The sequence below is a fragment of the Falco peregrinus genome, chromosome 7 (genome assembly GCF_023634155.1).
Source record: "Falco peregrinus isolate bFalPer1 chromosome 7, bFalPer1.pri, whole genome shotgun sequence".
In the NCBI taxonomy this organism is placed as follows: Eukaryota; Metazoa; Chordata; class Aves; order Falconiformes; family Falconidae; genus Falco; species Falco peregrinus.
Window position 1 is genome coordinate 72874605 of NC_073727.1, and position 21568 is coordinate 72896172.

The window sequence follows — 21568 nt, forward strand, 5'->3', positions numbered from 1 at the left end:
TACTGTTTGCCTTCCTGCTGAAGAGCACAGAAAAACTATAGCTTTTCTCTGGGTATCATGTCACTTGCTCTTGTTCCTTTTATCCCAGCACTTCCAGGAGACACAGTGGGGTGTATTTTTACCCTTGTGACATCAAGCTCATATTTATTCCCTCTACTATAGCAGCCCTTGTAGTTGTGACTGGTTCTTTGTGTTTGCGTTGCAACATTTACTTTTTTGCTGCCTGCCTTACACATCTGAAAAAGAGAGACAAAGGACAATTAATTGTAGCTGGAGCAACTTTTTCTTTATTCTGAAGAATGTTTCAGAACAGGAACACTCTAAGATTTTTTGGGTTTTCTTGGTCAACTTTTCATATGTAAACTGTATAGACTGTTGTTTGACAACTTCTTTGGCTGTCGTCTTCCTATCCAAGGCTCTAAAGATCACGTGAGTATAGCATCTATCAAGAAAAAAAGAGAGTGCCTAGTTTTGACTGTAATTTCCACAAAGGCAATTGGAAAATGATAGATGAAAAAGGTTTTTGTGGCTATTTATTTATTTATTTGTTCATTTATTTGAGAAGAGTCTTCTTTCACTATTGTGAAAAGAGAGGAAGAGAGGAAAAGGATGTGTGTTTTCTTTACTAGGGATTTAGTGAGGTGCCTGCCAGATTTACAAAGGGCTACATGTTTCTTAAGGAACCACAGATCGACCAGAGAGCACATTCTTATTTAACAGTAGCAAACATTTTCTGTGTGATTTTGTGTCGTCGTGCTTCCCCTTCCCTTGCTGGTACACGCAGAGACAACCTTCGTGTGAATCACCCCTGAGACCGCATGAGCCCAGTTGATGTGGCAACCGAAGGGTGTGTTATAAACCTTGGCATCCGCAGCAAAGCCGTCAAGAGGTTCCCCCGGCACTGCAGTTTCTAATATTGGCCTCCTGACTTTGTCGTTGTAAACCAGAGCCAGGTTATTCTTCTGCAGTCAACTAACAGACTCTGCAACCACCATCTGTATAGGCATTAGCTCCATTTTAGATTCACTGGTCATTTCTTGTAGGTAGGAGTGCTCATAGTGCCTGCTGAAAGTTTTGCAATTCTTTCTGCATTTCGAAAATCCAAGATGTCATGTTCTGATATTAGAAGAGTACAGTCTACACGAGCATGTATTAGGATAGCTCACTCCCAGCTACTCAACAGGGAAAGATCAATAGTCATGCTGAAACACCACTTTAAAATACTGTTCTGTACGCTTTCTGACTCTATGTAACAACATTTGATGCCAGCTAATCATATGTGTCGTTTTACTTGCTCAATAATCTCCATGAACACAAGTTAGTGCTACTGAAACATTCATTTCCGTGGACTTTTTCAGTGTAAGCTCTGGGGGTAGAGGGGGTGAGGGGGGAGTGAATGGGGCCGGTAACCAAAATCCCTCCTGAACAGTTTGCTGTGATGCCAAACCAAGGTTTATTGTTATCAGAGGCAGCTGCCTGCCCTCTCTCCACGCTTCTATTTGTGGATTTTCGACAGCTATAAATGGAAACATGCGCTGACCAGAAATCACCACAGTGCTGCCTGATACTTCTCTCTCCTGACTCCGAAAGTACAGGGATATCTAACATGTAGTCAGGTTAAGTCACTTCTGCTCAGGATATTAGGGTGGTTTGTTTTCCCCTGGGAAATGGAGTTAGGAAAACATGAAAGAAAAGTCTCAGGAAGAGAAGCTTTAGAGGAAAAGCAAATGGTAAGATATGATGAAAAAATGTTGATTTTATGATTTTTTTTTAATTTAGTGATAAGAAGGAAAGGCAAATCATCTGTTGTACTTTAGTATTTCCCAGCTTCCTTTAACCACTGACTTGAAGATTAAAACTTCTTTCATGTATGTCAAATTGATTATGACAGTGCATTTCTGTGGAAATTACAGAAATTTGTGAATGCCTTTTGTGTGCATGTGAAGTGCAAAAACTGAAATGTAGTTCGATGTTAATTTGTTGTCATAACCCAGACTGAAAGCTAATAGCCTATGGTTTTCTTGGATTTTTCTAAGGGAGAATTTTATGTCTTTTATATTCTTTTCTATAACTTTAGATCAGCAAGTGGCAGAAGAAATTTTTTGCCTGTGTCTGGAGATTACTGAAAAGAGGTGTGGCCAAAACAAATTATTAAGCAAAAGTGAAAATGGTCGAAACACAGCTTATTCCTAATTAGTTTTGGCTTGAAATAGGATTCATAATTTGTCTTGCTATAACAAGGTTATTTTCCTGATACCACAAAAAGGGCAGTTTATTCTTGGCTTTGCAAAGCTGTGAAGAAAGGTGGCCGTCACTTGTGTTAAGAAACAAATTAGCGCTGAATTTTTTATCGCTTATCTTAAACAGTGGTGGTGTTGCGTTGGTTTGGTTTCATGGTGAGCCAGTGTTTACTCTTGTTTAATCACAACATTTGCCTCTACTAGCTTCAGTTAAGTGAGACTTGGCAAGCTTGTGTGTTAGTGAATAGTTTTAAATACAGCTTCACCAGGGCAAGGTGCAGTGGGTAGGAAATAGGGGAAGTGCTTAAACCGAAAGTCATGACTTGGCCTTAAAGTACCTTTTCTATTTTTTACCAAAAGGAGTGTTTATCTAAAGAGTAATATCTGAAAGAGCATTATTGCTAAAGCTTCAGCATGAAGTTATAATATGAATATTATCTTGACATTTTACTTGTTCATTTTCTCATTAATGAATTAATACTTTAGACAATGACCTCATTTTGAATTTGTGGTTGATATATAAAGTATAAGGAAAACTCTTCAAATTTAAAAACAATTGTAAAATCTAAAAAAGCTTCAGGAAAGCTTTCAAAGGAAACCTTTGAAATTTTGTTGTAGCTGGTGTGGAGAAAATATGTAACAATGTAATGAGACAGTATGATTATCTAATTGCGGACTGCATCCTGATGCACGAAGAGTTGAACAGGCAGGCAACCTTAAGTGAGGTTTTTCCAAAATGCAGAGTGCTTCATTTGGAACCCTGACGATCTTCTGATGACTTTTTCTGTGTGCATCATGTACTAATTTTAAGAATGACAAACTGGAGCAGCCAGGGACCCCACTGATGGGAGCCATGTTAATGCCTGTGCCAGGCCACCCGCTGTTCAGTCATATCAAAACTGAATCCTCCTAACACGTCGAGCTGAGAGGGGCCCTGTTAGCAGCAGCAGGTCACATCCCTGTGTGTGCTCAGCGAGGGGGACAGAGGCAGCCCTGGCTTGGCGGGGTTCATGGTGCTCTGCTGACGGCAGAGGAATGCCCTGGCCCCATGCCAGTCCTCCAGTCCCTTATCCTATCCCCTTCCAGCTGAGCCCTAGCCTCCCCTCCCTCCCACCTCTCTTTCTGTTTGCCTGTTTAGTCTTAATGCCTTTCTTTCTGATTGCCAGACAAATTTCACTTTGCCCCCTCATTTTTTCCGTGGTTTTGTATCTCCTGGGCTTTTATTGATCCTGCCCTTTTCTCTTTGTTACGTGCAGGTCAGGTCAATATTCAAACACTGCATGGGGGCAGTGTCAATCTGTGGAACAGATACTATTTGTACATACTATTATTGATATCTGTTCACTTATTTAACTTCAGTATAGCAAATACATGAACTATTTCATATTACAGGCACCATGAAGCATCCATTTTCAATATTATATTCTATAAATGGCATAATACTTTATCTGTATAACTGGATGATACTTTATTTTTTTATGTATATTTCATAGGAGTCTAGGATAACTCAGCTGAAAAGGGACCTCAGGAGGTCTCTAGCCTAACCTCCTGCTTAAAGCCACTATGGGGTTAGACCAGGCTTTTCAGGGATTTATGCAGTTGGATCTTGAAAACCTCCAAGGTTAGAGACTGCACAACCCCTGGGCAACTTCCTCCACTGCTGAGCTGTCTTCACATGGAAAAAGGTTTCTCCTCTTATAAAGTAAAATTTTTTCTTGTTTTGATTTTTGTTCACTTCTCTTTCCTGCTGCCATGTATAGCTGTACAAAGCCCTGGCTCCACCTCCTTGATAACCTTGCACAGGGACTGGGGCTGCTATTGGATCCCTCTGGAACCATCTCTTCTCCAGGCTGAACAAGGCCAGATCCCTCAGCCTCTCCTCGCAGGGCATGTGCTCCAGCCCTGACCATCTTGGTGGTGTCCACTGAACTTGCTTCAATCTTTCAAAGTCTTCTATTGGAGGGCCCCAAACTGGATGCTCTTTTCTAGATGTAGTCTAGTGAGTGCTGAGTAGAGATGGAGAATGCCTTCCCTTGCCCTAGTGGTTGTGCCTCTGTTAGCACAGCCCAGGTGCTGTTGGCCATCCCAGCTGCCAAGGCCCACTCCTGGCTCAGGCTCAGCTCCTTGCCTACCAGGACCCCCAGGGTCTTGTCAGCAGATCTTGTGCCCCAGGCAGTCAGGCCTCAGGTCCATAATGCTCCTGTTGGCACATTCCTTCAGCCTGCGCTGGCCCTCTGAATGGCAGACCTCAGGCAGGTCTCAGGACAGAGCCTTGCAACACTCCACTTGTTATGTCCTCCAAGAAGAGTACAGAGCATTAACCATGAACATCTGAGCCTGGTCATTGAACCCACTTTTTAGTCAGCTATTTGTCCATCCCCAAGGCTGTCACATCCTAGCATGGATATAAGAAAATTGTGGGAGACATTGCTGGAAGCAAGTCAGGGTAAATGACATCCGCTGTCCTCCCCTCTTTCACAAATCCAGTCACTATCTTATAGAAGGCAATCAGGTTGGTCAGGTATGATTTCGCCTTGGTAAATCACCAACCACCTTCTTCCCACAAGCATGTATGGATTGAGTTAACTCAAGTCATCCCTACCTTGATCCTCATCCACTGTGGTTGCTCTCCTCCTTCCTGGCCGCTGCTGCTAAGCACAGAGGTCTGGGAGACCTTGTTGGTGAAGGCCAAGGCAAAGACACCTCTGAATCACCCTAGCCTTACCTGTACCTGCTTCCACCTTCTGTGCTACCTTTTTGCATTGCAGCTCAGTTACAAACGTCTTCTTTAGCCATGCCGGTGTCCTTGGCTTGTCTTCCTGAATATCACCATGGACAGTCCTGCGTGCATAAGAGGTTGTTTTCACAGACATGATGGCTTTCTGAAGCTCCTTGTGTTTCCAAGCTGCCTCCCATAGGATCCCACTTATCAGCTCCTGGGTAAGTCAAAGTCAGCTCTTCTAAAGCCCAGGGTCTGTGCTCTGGTATTTGTCTTCCTCAGTTCCCTACAAGAACTTCAGCTTCACTATTTTACAGTTGCCACAGCCAAGCCTGTCACTGAGTATCACATCCCTAGCTACCTCTTCCTTGTTTCTGGATCCAGCTGTGCACAGCACTGGTTGGTTTGTGTGGTGCCTGTATCGCAAAGCTATCCTCGACACCCACCAGAAGTCCTCTGGATTGCTTGCGTCCTGCTGTTTTGTTCTCCAGCAGGTGTCAGAAAAGATGAAGTCTTCTGTAAAAGCCAGGATCCACTATCCAGATACTTCCTTGAGTCATTTAAAGAAGTTGTTGTGAGGAGCATTGCCCACTGCCTCACCCCAGTCATGCTATCTGTAGCCCAGTCCCACCATGCTGTCACCTTCACTGACCTCTCCTCTGATCCTGACCCACCAGCACTTGCCCAGTCCTGTTGTCCAACCTGTACAAGAGCTCCGCACATTTGAGCTGCTGCTTCACACAGAGAGATCCTCTGCTCCTTGTCTTCCCTGTCTGTCTTTCTGAAGAGCCTGCGTCCATCATTAAAGCTCTACAGCCACAGGAGCTGTTCCACCACATCTCGGTTATTTCTATAATGTCATAGTTCTACGATCTATATATCTTTATGTGTAAGGCAAATCTTGGTTTTGTATTCTTTTTTACAAATATTTCTGCTTATTTTCAAAAGAACAAAGTCTATGTCATCCTGAAAATATTCTGATTGCAGTATGTCAATTAAATAGAGACCAGTTCATGCTGAAGCTATAACCTCCATAGAGGACAACCGCATAGTTCTAATAAGTGGTATTGTACCTTTATATTCACTGCTTACTGTGGACGAGATAAATAACATAAGATTCTTTATCACTTGAGGCTATTTCACTTAATATTTGTGAAATTTATTGTCAAAGAATTCTTGTCCCTGCTTCCTGGAAGAAGGCTCCTTGGCAGCCAGAATCCTGAAGAGAGTCTTTGTGTGGAGCTGGCTGTGGAAATGGAAGATAATGGAGGGGGCAATTTGTGATGGGAAAATAGAATGACTCATTATAGATTGAACTAAGCAGGTGGACTCAATTTTCCTTTTCATAGTTTTGATTTTAGCATAGCTCAGAAGGACAGAGTAATTCTGGAGTTTCCCTATTGAAACAGTGGCTCAGCTCAAAATGGTCTGTTTACATTCTGAAGTCCTCATCTGTTGATGCGTATTGCCTCTGTTATTTGAAATTGTTTTAATTATATTTTACACTTGTCTGTTTCCTACTTGATCTTTTCTCTCCCATGAAAAAAAAGCACATGAAGTATTGCATTTAAAATAGTGTTTACATTTGTATGTTTAATAGGGAACATTCTATATTCGTACTTTAGTTTGCATTATAAGGTGGTTTGCTTTCTTATTCCATTAAGTAGCGATTAAGAAAAGAACAGTCATATAGAGGAAATAAATTAAACCAAATGACTATATGGATCAGAAAGAATGCCATGCACTGCTTGAAATGGCATTAAGGTTATTTTTTGGATGAGAGGATGTACTCTGTGAGAAAGAGCTGCAGGACTTCATTCAGAGAATTAGCTTTTGCTTTTCACAAACTATGTATGGATACAGCTCATACAGAGCTAGGCAGTTCAGATCAAACCCACTCAAGTGAAACAATGATTACTTTTTGTACGCTGGCAGCAACAGAAAGAGTCCTGTCAGGATCAAGTCCTCTCTGTGGGAAGTAAAGACTTCTTGGAGAAGTCAGCCTGTTGCCTGAAGTTTGCCACCTAAGGGGGCCCAAACAGAATGGACGATGATGACTCATATGGTGATGACTGGCCCTGCTTGCAGGTTTAGCTCTTTATTTAACTGTGTGTAAACCAGGAAAAAAGTGAGTATGGGCTGGGAAGCGTTGTTTGAAGAGCAGAAGCAAGGAGGAGAGCTGGGTGGGAGCTGGTGGGAGTTGGGGATGGCAGGAGGCGCCAGGTACAATCACCCCTCCACATGAGGACCTCTTTTGCCAGGTCACCCTTGCTCTTGGGCTGGTGTCAGAGAGGCAGAGCTGGCCGCACAGCCTGCTCTCTTTGCCAAGAGCAGGACCCCATGGCCAGTTGTCTGTCACGCTGCCTCCAGGTAGGCACCAGGCTCTTGGAGCAGGTACGGCTGGCTGCCCGACAGCAGCTGGGGCACTCACAGCAGGCAGCTGGGTGAGCAGGGGTGGCCGCAGGACTGGTCAAAGAGGTGCAGTAAAAGTTCTTAGTGCAAAGCAGCAGGGAAGGAAGAGGAGCTGAGGGCAAAGCAAGTGTTTCGTTGTGCAGGTACGGGGAGTCAGGCGCCCTGACAACAGCATCATCTTTGGCAACAGCAGCAATCTCTGAGGTCAAGTAACAACGGAATAGCCACGTCTGCCCATGGCATTGGAGAGGGACTGTGCTTATGCCTGTGTGACACACCAGTCCATGCGCCTCTCCTCCTGATGTCCACAAGCAATTGCCCTTCCAGATTCACTGCAGTGGGTGAGGGGATCAACCCTGGAAAAGTCGGGAGGGGAGGGATGTGCTTGCTACTCCAGGGAAGCAACCTGCATTGGAGTCTGTGAGAGGGGGAAGGTCCACAGGTTCCTCGTGCATCAGGTGTCTCACGTCCGTGCACCGCTCAGGGTCTGTGTGCTTGTACGCGTCTAGCCAGGGCAGCGGGGTGAGACCGCAGAACTGCACTGCTGAGGTCCATTGGGCATCATCTGTATTGGAGAGAGGAGGTGATAATCGCTGTGGGTGAGGACGGCAGAGATTCAGAGGAGGTGAAATACAGTGATACAGCCCGAGTGCAGAACATACATGTGCTTCGGCAGGTTATGCTCTGTGGGAAAACCAGTAGCACATATACGGGACTGCCAGATACAAACCCCTAGTTCTTTTGCTTGTTGTCTCCCTGAACAGAGGACAGGCTGGTGGCTGCTAGGCTGCCATTTCATGTGGTTCAGATGAGAGGGTAAAGGTGAGAGGTAAAATGAGATATTTTTTTTTATTAAATCCTCTTTCTTAACTGGTTTACTTTACACCTTGACTTTTCTACTTATGTCTCCTGTAAGAACACCCCTACCCAGAAAAGGAACTCCTAAAAGTATGTCGCCTGCCTGAATCCATTCCTCAGTTTGATCATTCGGTACTGAAGTATGAGCATCATGCTCATCTCCAACATTGCATATGAAACTAAATAGCCACACTTACTATAGAGTCAGAGAAAATTTTATGTGTGTATACATTTGAGTGATTCCTGATTGTCTAAGAGAAAAGCTTTGTTTCTTTCTCTGGAGGTTGGTTGTGACCTTCTCTGGGAGCTTCTGTCATGCAGTTGAATTCAGCTGGGTGGGTCATCACAGTTTAAGGTGTTTTGTGCTACCTTGTCCCAGATTACAGCAGCCTCAGCTAAGGGGCTGGTCATGGGAGACACTTCAAAATATCCCTGACCTTTGAACAAGACTGAGGCTTTGTAGTGGCTACAGCAAGAAACTGATAAGATCCTAGCACGGAGGCAATCACATCTTGCTGTGCATGTACAAGATGTCCAAGACAGCATCCCAGCTAGAGGATCAGTATTTCCTCTTGCATACCTAGAGCTGAGGCATTCCTTCCTCACTGTGGGGAGCATGTGATCACGGAGGAGGAAGGAATAAACTTGGAGGCTGCAAGTAGCGACATATTTTTAGCACTGTTGATGTGACATTAAACAAGACCAAAAACAAGCGGGAAGCACTGAACCCTGGTCTGTCCCCCTTCCTAATCCTGTCATTTAGCTCTCGCCTTGTTGAGTTTATGCTACCTTTTCTTTAATCTGATGGCAGACACACAGAGGCACTGCTGGGACACTTGAGGTAGGCTTTGGTTACATCAGTGGGAAAAGAGCAATCTTGGAGAGGTGTCATCAGTGCATTTTTGGCTGGAGGCTACATGAAACATTACCATGCAATCTCATGCAGGTATTCAGATGAGGAGGGCAGCAGATTCTTGCAGGGACTTGAATGTGATGGTAAAAGAGGCTTTTTAGAAACTAGCAGCAATTGCATATTTTAACTTTTTGGGGTGAGAAAAGATAAGACCCCCTGTAACAGCTGCATCAACTGCTTCAACAAAGTCATGCAGGGCAAGTCAAATGATTGCATTTTGGGGGAGGCAGCAAAGAAAGGAGTATTAATAGGAAGACACAGCCCCTGCTGATGATTTAAAACAGTTCTGGGAAATGCTTCTAGGCGCTGGAACTCTCTTGAATTCAAGTAAATCAAAAGATCGGCCTGTGGTGTAGTATGGTATTGGTTTGGCACTTGCCTGAATGATACCCATGTGTAGTTTGAGAATTAGAATGGGCCAGAGACCATTTCCAGAATTAAGTTTGGGTTTGGAGACTATTATTGAGAAAAATCATATGTTTTCAAAAGTATTCCTCAGGAATGTGGGAGTGAGTTATGGATGATACTTGGGAAGATGTTTGCTGTCTGTTGCTGCTGTTAACACTGGAATTTGGGACAGACAGTGCCAGGGCAAGGGGCAACAGGCACAAACTACAACACAAGAAATCCTATCTGAATATGAGGAGAAACTTCTTTCCTTTGAGGGTGAAGAGCACTGGGACAGGCTGCCCAGAGGGGCTGTGGAGTCTCCTTCCCTGGAGACATTCAAAACCCGCCTGGACAGAATCCTGTGTGACCTCCTTTATGAGGGGGTTGGGCTAGGTCATCTCCAGAGGTCCCTTCCAACCCTGACTGTTCTGTGATTCTTTGAAAAGCTCTTTCATTAGAAGTGTAGGACAGCACTGGAAGAACCAGGGAATTTGTGATATCCACCCCAGGAAATTTTCAGGACTCAACTATATGAAGCCATGGCTGATCTTGCTTTGGCAGTAGTGTTACCTTGAGCTGAATGCTGGAGGGGATGGTCTCTGAAGGTCCCTTCCAAACAGTATTTCTTTCATTTGATTCTGAAGCTATACTACTGCATTTGTCACAAAACATGCTAACAGCTTTTTCCATTTGCAAGACACCTTTAACATATTTAACATAGATACACAATTGGACTGTGCTTATCATAAAGGCCTCCTCGTTCTTGCGTTACAAACTTACGGCTTTTAATGCCCTGTCTTCTGAATTCTGAAAGCAGTCATACAGCAGTAGCATTAAATCTGTTACTTTGATATGAATTCTTGGAAACAGTTACTTGACAATGAACAGACTAAAAAGAAAGAAGTGGTTAATGAAAGGAAGAAATAAGGTGAACATTAACTGAGCTAAACATTTTAGGGCAATAGGCAGGCAAGCAATAGCATGCTTCCATGTTTGTTTTGTGTCAGCTATGAAATGTATAACTTTCATTATGTTTTGCCCATATTGCCCTCCCTGGACACACTGTTAGATTCTATTTAAAGGCTGGTAATTAACGATTGCTTCTCAGAAAAAGTTTCCTAAATGTATTTTGGACATTGAGTCTAAACACCGTAAGCACTAACTTATCCAGATAAAACAGTCTTTCAAAGGAAAATGATTGAAATATCAAGCCATCAGTTTTACTGCTTTACTGACCTAAGGCTGGTGTGGCAACAATGATGAAATAACTTCATGGGTATTTCTCCAAAAGGTGAATATATTAACTTTATAAGGACATTTTATATATATAAAAAAAAATCTCCTAAGGAAGACAGGGGTTATATTTTCTCTCTTTTTTAATAAAAAAATATTGTCATATAATGTACTGTTTATTATTAAAGGAACACTAAAAAATGCATCATATCTCTATCAAGTGATGGTTGGGGTTTTTTTTCATCTCTCCCTGAGGATAAGATTCCATTGGATGAGGAGAAGGGGTAGTAGGATTATATTTCACTTTTAAATATATAGTCTGCTGCACTGATGTTAGCAAAGGCAGGTTGAAGAAACGCAACCTGTGTGAGGGATGAATTTGTGTTACAGGCAAATGATGAAGTGCTGGTGGTGGAAAATGGAGCAATGCCTTGTGCTCCTTCGTTTCTAGGACCATCCAATACTTTTGATTCCTGTCGTTTCCTTTTTGGAGGTAAGCACTACCCTAATTGCCTGAGCCCTGCTGTATCGAGGGAGCAGAACTGCAACTCTTTTCCTGCCATAGAAAGGAAAAAAGAAGTGTCCTAGCTTCCCAACCCGCCACATTGCATGCTAAGTGCTGCAGTAGGAGCTCTGCAGCCTTCCCTGCCTTTCTGAGTCAAATGCTGTGCCAGTCACCGAGTGGAGAGACCAGGGAGCGCGTTCTGATGTGCCGAGGCAGGGAAGTTGCTGTAACGCAGCCCTGCAAACGCTATCGCAGCATATGCAGTCCTGCACAGCCAGATCTACAGGCCATCATCTGTGCAGAGGGAGAAGGCTTTCCACGATGGCTCTGCATTTTCACAAGAGATTTTTGTTCGCATCTGATTTTTTAATGTTTATCATGACATGGTTAGCTGAAGTATTAGATATCTTCTCCAGTGGTAAAAATTGTATCTTATGTTTTCGCAATGGTCATCCTGTCATCAGATCTATTTGATGATGTTTCAAGACAAGATTGATCTTGATTAAATCTGATAGTCATACAGGAAATCATTTTGCATTTAAATACTTCATTGTTGAGTTAACTGGTAGCTTTTTCCAAAGGACTGACGGTGACATGTAGTACATACTCAAAATACTTTCTGATGGCATTTTTACTATATTCATCCCTACCTAGTAAAGTTAAAAAGGATTAATTAAATATACATTGAACTAATGAAGGTCCATTCTTGAGGGAAAGGGACAAAAGCAGATTTGCTGAATTTAGGTAAAAAATTAATTCTGTTCAACAGCTTTTAGTTTGTTCAGGATTCTGAAAAATGGAAAGCAGCAGGCTGAAGATTTTCATATCTTGAATTGTACACAGATGAATGTATTCATACTCCAGAACTGACATATTTACAGAAATCCAAAAAAGAATATTCACATTTGTCTCTATTTGACAGAAATGGAATCATTGCCATTCTGTCTTTACTGTTTCGTGTTTCTTATCTTGATCATGAAGAAAATTTGGAAATCAAACATGAAAATTATAGGGATTCTTAAATGATATGAAATAAATCAATTGGATTTGCTTGAACCACTTAAAATTGAAGATTCTGGAAAGAGCCATCAATTTTTTTCTCTCAGTTGAATAGATTTAAAATTGTTTTTGTAGTGGTTCCATACATCTCATAAAAAGTTACTGACAGCACATTTATCACCATTTTATTGCTTCTTACAAATATAGCTGTTGTTGATGATTTTATATAACAAACATGCTAGAAAAAATGATTAGATTTTTCAGCCTCAAGCAAGAACTAAGTCATTTAATATCCTTCTTTAGTAAATGCACCTTGAAGTACATCCAGATCAAAAGCCAGACATCAACTGAACTAAGAGATAATCAAAGAAAGAGATGGTAATTCTTGGCAAAGCTCCTGAGCCAAAACTGTGCTCTCGCTTTCAGTCTGAGACAACAGTAGCAGAATGCAAAGTATTTGTCTTTGAAACCCCAGCAGAGATAAGGACATGATTTCTCTCTCTCTCTGTTTTTCTTTAATGGATAATATTTCTGTCATTAAACTGATCTCAGTTGAAAATACATCAACTTTCATTATAGTTATGTTACTTACAATCTATTAGGTGAACTGATACTGATATTTGTGTATAAAAAAAAATCCCGAGAAACTGTCAGTGGTTTATTCCTCAGGAGAGGAGTAGATAAATCTAAGAAGAAATACTTTTTTTGTTTGGTTTTTTTTAATATCAAGGTATCCTAGTTTATAATGCCTTTTTCTGTGAAAGTGTATGTATGTGCCAAAAGATTAAAATAATAAATTATTCCTGTAGTGAAGGAATGAAACCCTCAGTTCCTCCCCTACTTCTAAGGAGCAGAACTCAGGGCTGAGGGCATTGGCCAAACTTGCCAATGACTTGTGGTGATGCAGTGCTGTATCGTGTGATGGATTTCCTGGAGTTTTCAGGGGCTGCAGTATTTATGGCTCCTAAGAATCTACATCTGAAACACTTTAAAGTTTGGAAATTAGGATTATCTGAGCAAATTTAGTTTTCCCTTAGTTTTATTTGTAAGTGTTATGACATTAATGTCAATAACAGGATTATGGGCTATTTCTTTCTTTAGAAATGGTGATTGTGCTTAGGAATCACCACCACCAGCTACATCAGGATATGATGTGATCAGAGCAAAAAAGCAGTTACCCTTAGTGGTCTTGTAAGTAAAATACAGTAAAATCATAGAATGGTTTGGGCTGGAAGGGACCTTAAAGATCATATAGTTCCACCCTCACTGCCATGGACAGGGACACCTTCCACTAGACCAGGTTGCTCAAAGCTCCATCCAACCTGGCCTCGAACATTTCTGGTGATGGGGCATCCACATGAGAGCAAAGATGTAGAGCAAAGTGAAGGTGAACTATATTCTGCAACAGGCAAAACAAGTAACAGTGGATAAGTGCTCCTTTTGAATGCAGAATTACTGAATAGCAACAGTATTGGAGTTTTAAAGACGAAAGAACTAGAGTCTGCCATTTCTCCCATCAGCAGCAATGATTCTGGCAGTAGGCAGAAGCTGGAAAGTGAACATTCTCATATAAGATACGCCTGTGACCACACTGGATGTCAAAGGCATAGTCAGAAAATGTCTTTCTGAAAATACGATCTGGGAAGAAAACCTTATCATAAATAAGAGAGAGATGACTAGTGAAACAGCAGAAAATAAAACCTAATATTTCATCCTTCTGTTTCAAATAGAATATTTTTGCATTTTCCAGAACATCTGTTTCCTGACATATGCAGAAAATGTAAGTCAGTCAAATGACTGGGATGGCCAAAGAAAAGGAAACGTGGCATTTTCACCCTCCCACACAATGGCAGTCAAAGGGATGAGTTCAGAAAACAGTTCTGCACACTGCGGAGTGCTCTCAGAAATTACCCACTGGCAGGAAGAGCCGTGGGTGGCACTCTCAAAATTACTAGGGACAAGTTAAAACAGCTTCTTAGAAACAGAAAAAATTGTGGATATTAGTTCTTTTTTAGAGGTAGAAATGATCAGACCACTTGACTTCCTAGGAACAGTGTATCACTGTCTTTGTGAAGTGCTCAAATACTGCAGATACTGAGTGTCATGAAAGAGTCTTGAAATAAATTTCATGATGCAGTGTAAGGCTTAGGAGGGGTGTGAAACCAGGCACTGCAGTATCAGGATGTGCTCTGACACATGCTGATGTTGATTTTCAGAATATACTATGGTGTAACAATCAATATTACATATTCCTTAAGGGGGAGAATTTAATCTCATTTGAAATGTTGTCCCTAGTATTCTGAAAGCATCTCTTTTATGTTTTAATGCGTAATTTTTTTGATATGAAATGCTCTTAACAACAGAATTATTTATATAGTCTTATTTTTGTTGTATATTGTAAGTATTCTCTAAAACATTATTTCTCCATGCAATTGTGTATCATAATGTTGCAATTAATGTTCCTGAGTTCTATTTTTCTTACTATTTCTCATACAAAATCTTACAGATTTAGATGTTCCTTCATTAATGATGCAGGAGGAGTTTTAAATGTTTCAGTTGTCTTTTTTCAGACTTCTTAAACAAGAATGTTCTAGTAGAGGAATTACCTTTGAAATGATGGCTTTTGCATAAAATGTAAATAGTTACCAATAGTTATCTCACTGACCTGTCTCAGGGTAGCAGTAATTCAATTTGATAGTTGTTTGCTTCCTTTGTAAGTGCAGAGATATGTCGTAGTTTTATATTGTAGCCACCTTATTTTTAATGTCTGTGAGAGGGTACAATTTCTACGTAAATAATCCAGCACCTTACATGTGCGGTCCAAGAATGTATCAAATGTTCATTGCATGTAAATGATTTAGCGTTAGTCAATGAACCCCCAAATATTTTAGTCCCTTCAAGAGCAGATAACCCATTTCAATCCATGTCTGAGTGAGCAGATGATAATTTTCCAGTAAATCTGTTGTTACTCATGTGTGTATGTTTTCTCACATATAGAGTAAAGTGAAGATCTGTGTGGCATGTCTGAAATACCGCCCTACAGCAGAACAGGTGTGAAAACATGAAGAGCAGTGTTTTTGTACTTGGGCAGGTATGGGACCGCATTTGAGGCAGAAAGTGTGAAGGGAGCCGGTGACCTGTTTTGTAAACCAGCTTTCAGTTTTGAAGCAGAACCCAAAGGTATTTTGAAGCATTGCTACATGTTTCGGAGTTCACTGCAGCAGCTTTTGCTCTCAAAAGAAGAGAGTGAGACTTGTTTCAAGTGTGGCTTCTGAAAGAATCTGACCATTCTGGGATGTGTCCTAGCCACACTTTGTTTGGGTTTTTTTTTTTTTTTTTATCTGTGGGGGTAGTGGAAGCTGGGAGAGAGATTTTAGTCACCAGCTTATTGAACATAGAGTAAAATGAGTCAGACAATGTTCAGGACTCAAAATGGTTGTTTTGGAAACCAATGGAGACTCTAAATCATTGCATAAGTATTTATAATCTTTGTATCATCATAACATTACTAATATTGTAATTTTATATGATGTATGGTGCAATTTCACCCATGAATCATCTACATCAGGGCCTCTTGGTTCAAGGTTAGGAGCAAATACTTAACTGATGACTACTGCTGTCTCCAGAACACACTACACATGCTATTGTACAAAAAATTCTTCATTTGAATTCTTTGTATATGTCTTTCAAGTGGAGTTCAGATGTTTGTTTTAAGGTGCTATTGAATATACAGAAAAAAACACTCTTTCATGTGATCTTGTAACAATATTCAGAAGACTGTAAACAGCTCATTTCCCACCTCTAATTCTGACTAAACATCCTAACATTTCTAACATTCTTAAATTTAATAAATAGTTCTCTAATTAAATATGTATGATTTAAAATATGTAGATTTCATTAACAGAAAGTTATTGCCATAAATGACAATTTATGTGTGGTTTCGTGCTGGAAAATGAGGTACATTTTAAAACAGTTTCAATGAAGTTTTAAAACTGCAGTTATATCGTAAGTTTTAAATGTTTTTCTTTGCTGTGGCTTTCATTTTAAAAGAATGAACGCATCTGACAGAAAAATCTTCAGAAAGTACAATTTAGGTGTGTTAGCGGTGTGTTGAAATCAGTTATTTAGAAAATGACTGGAATGACTAGCTAGGTATTATGTGGCATGGCGAGTATTTAGGATATTTGAAACTATTAACCCACAAAGTAATTGAAAATTACTTTTTAATATATAAAAATAGACACAGAACAACCATTTATTTCCCAGTGAAGGTTATTTGCAAGAGCCTGTTGCTTTTCAAATTTGTTTCATTACATTCTCATCTGTTAAGTTTACGTTTTCGGTCTGTTAGTGTGAGGTTTCATCCTGCTGTTCCCTCCCCCACCCGAGCAGCAATGCTGCACTGTTGGAGATGCCTCTGGCACCTGGGTGTGCCCAGGGGTGCTGGTCTCATAACGTGGCATCTCTGCTTTTCCTGAGCCTTGCATGTTGCCTGTCCAGAGATGTGGGTCTGTGGTACCTGCTTAATAAATCAAGGGCTGGCTTTGGGCATGAGATTGTACCTCAATGTTGACCTAACTCAAGGCAGTAACACCTTTGGACAAGCAATAGTGGTAGCATAAGTACCTAAGGATGCTTTAGTCCCCAAATTAAGACGTGTGTGGGGGGGTTGTAGATGCTGAAAAGGGCTGTACGCTGAAAGGAGGAGTAGGGGTTGACAAGCTGAACCTAGGAGCATTTTTGAGGCATAAGAGCTGTTTTGAATTGCTAAATTGGTTTTGGTGGGGGCTTCAACTGAGTTGTTTCCTGAAGCAATAGGACTTAGCTAAATTGTTTTTCTCCCTCCCTGCACAGGCCAATGAAATCAGTGCTGCAGGGAAAAGTACTGGTGAAGTAAAAAGTGGGATGAGTCTGGAGAGGTCTTTGCACTCAGCAGTGCTGTGGCCAAATGTGGAAATTGCAGTGTTAGTAGCTGAATTAATCTGGTTGAAGTCCCAAGCAATGTGGGGTACACCACAAATTTTTTTAGTACTGCACCTCAGGTTACAGACATAGTTGCAACACATATATTAGACAAGGCTTGGGAGCAAAGCTAATAGTAAGACAGGAGAGGCAGGGAGTCCTAAAAATCATTATAAGAAGGTGGAGAAAAAGTAACAGGAGTCAGAAATGGAAGAAATGAAAGAAAAGGAAAAGAATACTATTGAAAAATGATGTAAAAACACTAAAAGATGGTGGGAGTGAGAATTAAATAGACAAGTGTGAATTAAAAAAAAATTCAAGAAATATGGGAATAAAGAAAGAGAGCAAAAAATAGGGGACGTGATAGGATGAATGTTCTGCAGCCTTACCCTTTCGATAATTGTCATGTGTGAATAGCTGCATTTTACTGACTGATCTAATAGTTCATCATTTGCACCTACTATGGAGTTTTGCCACACTTTTGGTAAACAGTCGTGTAGAATTCACAGATTACTTGCCAGAACACCTGTAAGTAGCTTGTAATCATGGCTGAGCAGGAGAAAATCCTTCTGCTAATGCATTTATAACAACCTTTCACATTGATGAAGTGATTCTCCCAACATCTGTTAATTCCCCACCCGATATGCTTAAAAACCTCTTCCAAGAAAAAGTTTAGTTGTGCTTTTTCACACATTGGAGAATAAGGGATTCTAGTAAGGAGAACTAAACCTTTCTGCTGTTGCATTTGCTTGCTTACTTCATTAGCATAGCTTTCCATGTGGGTTGATACTGATACTAGGGACAACTCTCTTCTTTCTGTACAAACAAGTTTTGCCATTGACTCCCATACCTGAGCCTAGCTGAACTGTAAACAAAATTTCCCTCCTTTCCCTCTGGCACTTTTCTATAAAGCACTTCACTGTACTTGCTACTTAGTCTTACCCAAATTACTTTTATGTTGATCTATATAAATAGATATAGATAGGTAAAAATAAGACTTTTATATCCCAGGATACCCGTATAACTAAAGATATATATCTGCTCAGGAAGCCTGGAGTGGCATATTCCGTCATATCTTCAAGTCAGAACATTTCAGGTCTTTGCTTGATTTATTTTGCTATTATTATTTCCATGGTTAATATCTCTCCAGCATCCACAGACAATCCTCTGCTGCTATTCTTCCAGTGCCAAGGTTGCCTTCTCACTCATCAGTGCTAGGCAATATATCACATTTTTAGCTGACCTCTTGTTCTCCCGTGTCTTCTGAAGTGTTTACAGGATTTGTGGCACTCTGGCTCACTGCACGCCAGGCACGTGAAGCAGCTGCTGTGCTCCAGCCTGATGGGAGCTTTGGGCATCATAACAAGAATTGCTCTCTCACAGCTTTGCAGTGATCTTCAGTCCTATGGTTGATTCTTTATTTGAATCTAGAGACAACCTCACTTTTTTTGTTTCAGCATTAAGGAGCCTGGAGATAACATAAATTAGATTGTCCAGTTGCTGTGTTGTTTGTGGGACCTCACAAGGTTATGTTTTCATTCCTTTGTTTTCCTTTCAGTTGTCTTCTGTCACTTACTACAACAACAGACTGACTGGTAGTAGTCTTTCATTTTTGACATGTTATTTATTTTTTTTTCATCTGGTTACCAGCCTGTTCCTGCCTGATAAATACTTGGGGCTACAACTTTGTGTGGATCTATGCACACACTTCATTAGAAGCACTCTGCTGATTTTGTTTGGATTGCTTCTGTGATTTAATCTCCCTAGGGATCAGAGTTTGTGATTGAAGAATTTGATAACTCCATGGCAATGATTGTTGTAAGGACTGTGTGATTGGCTGCTAATACAGAGTTGAATGCAAGCGCTGACTGTATTTGCCATTAGAAAAAGCACTCGTGCTGTTATTTCCTAGTGCTCAGCTTCATGTGGCTCCCTTTCTAGAAATGCAGCCAGTTGTGATTATATCCTGTTTTGAACAAAAGAAACAACAAAACCCAAAACACTGAAACTACAAATATTTTTCTAAAGCTTACCACTACTGAACACAGGTTTAGCCTAGCCAGCTGGCTTGCGTATTGAAATAGTCCCTGCTCCTGGTGCTGGCTGTTCTTAAGGGCAATCTGTACAGGCTTGGCTGCAGTAAACACCGGCAAAATCTTGGGGAAACCCCCAAAAACAAACATGAAACTTTGGTGTTCTTCTGAAGGATTTTCTTGTAAACTGCTGTAACTATTTTCTGGTTTTAGCAGCATTTGAATATTACAGTTTGGGGGGATCTATTTCTACCCAGTTTTGAAATAATTGATTTATATTGATTGTACTGGAAGACAACAGTAAGTCATTGCTGTCTGAATTAGTACGGGATGAACGAAATGGTAGTTAGTGCAACATTTTTTTAGGATCCTGGTGCTTATTTGGATTTTTCACTTTTTTTTTTTTCTTCCCTGTACAGGTGATTTAAAAGGGCTCAGAAGAGATTTCTAAGCTTAATATGACAAATTTCCTTCCCTAACATGCTTCTTTCAGTCATCTAGGAGAAGTATTTAATGTGAACATTATGTGTGCATTTCAGTTTGTCATAAGAGTTGAGATTTAGTTATGCACAGCAACAGTCACTGCTGAAATACAGTAGTTAATCTGATGGATAATTTAAAAGAAAAGGAGGAGAGGGGGTTGGGAGAGGGAGAAAAAAAATGCCATCTGTGAAATATTTTTTATCACAAACAGGTTAGAGCTGTTTTGTGCTATGTGCTATTTTGTGTTGCAGTGACAGCTCTAGATTGTTATTGGGAAATCTCCACGTGTCTGATTCTTCGGAAAAATAGTTGCAGGGGTTTTAGGAAGCAGGTTTTGTGTGACGATTTGGTATTTCACTGCCTTGAAACCAAAAGACAGAGACAATGCAGTAGAAAGGAACATTATAAAAAACAGCCTTATCTCTTACTGTATGTGTTCTCCCCTAATGAGATGGAGGTAAAAATTCAATTAACAACATTAGTCACAGTCTAAGATTTGAGTTCCCCAGAAAAACATGCTGCAGTTAAGTTCTGCTGCTATTCTTAGCAATTTTTCAACCTTGCCCCAAAGGATGGAAGATGAGACTACTGCTGCTGAGTCATATTGATGACAAACAGAATAGATAATGTCAAGTAGTTTTTTGGCTCCTACACTAACTGGTTTACCAGTAAATATCTGTACTGAAATAATGTATCAGGAATAGTGAATTGGGGCAAATACAATAGTTTCAAAGTAGGGTTGTGAAAGCAGGTGGAGTGGTGGCTTGCATTTTGTGTTCGTGCTTTTAGGTGTGTTTCCTAGTGTAAAACCGAGGCTTAATCTACATTTGGTAATGCTAGGAAAATGTGGTATGTGTGAGGCCAGTTTATAATATTCCTTGCTTGACTAACTGCCATAAGAGAAGTGTTGGCAATATCAGGTGAGAAAAAATGCACATGCTAACAAAATTGGAGGTCCATCTAGCCCAGCGTCCTGTCCCCGACTGTTGCCTGCAGTTCATGCTTCAGGAAAAAAGGCATGGGGAAAAGGGTTGATATTCCTGCACCTCCCTATTCCTCCTAGCCTTAGTGTAAATGAGTGGTTCTGTTCACTCTAGATGGATTTTCTTGGGTTTTGAACTGGTTTTGGCATCTGGAAATTCCCGAGGCAGTGAGTTTCATAATGTAATTATGTGTTCTATGAAACCCCACCGATTTTGATTGTATGAGAAATTCATGCAGTGCCTCACGGCAATTTTGGTCTTATACCAAGAATATATGACATTGTAGTGGAAACTGACCTTTATACATATCTGCTTTTCTACATAATATTGCAGTAGTCATAGTCTTGCACTGTAACACCACTGGCTTATGTTTACAGGGAATCTTGTGCAAGAACAGTCCAATTAATGTTGCTTAGACAGGATCCATATTCCCTGTTTTAGATGTCTATAACGTAGATCTGAGTGAGAAACTCATGAGTTTCTTTTACAGTCAATTAAAAAAAAAAAAGCACAGGATTTGTAAAGCATGATTAATCTGATGCATGTTAAATGTTTCCCTTTGAGTAGAATGAGCTGCATCTCAGAAGTGCCAATTTCTCTCTAGTGTGTATAAAGAGAGCATAACTCGGATGTAGATTTCTATTCTGGACACCTTTGCATGTGGTCAGATGAATATTACTCTTAGTGAAGTCCTTCACTAGGGGAGAAGGAATATACATAATCCTTGGGAACACCTGTGCTTTATGAAATCATTCACCAGGTCCTTCCTTGGACACCCTTTGGGCATGTGGTAGCTGGACTGGACCCTTTGGGCAGTAGCTAAGGTGCTTCTGCAGTA

The 21568-nt window shown here is 40.7% G+C and overlaps 1 protein-coding gene across 1 annotated transcript in view; it reads left to right on the forward strand.

Moving 5' to 3' along the window:
* Window positions 1-1607: 1607 nt before the first annotated feature.
* MLIP (muscular LMNA interacting protein) overlaps window positions 1608-21568 on the forward strand; it is a 94676-nt gene continuing 74715 nt past the window's right edge. The window contains exon 1 of the mRNA XM_055811259.1: window positions 1608-1730. Coding sequence (XP_055667234.1) covers window positions 1668-1730 — 63 coding nt within the window. The 5' untranslated portion in view covers window positions 1608-1667. The remainder of the gene's footprint in view (window positions 1731-21568) is intronic.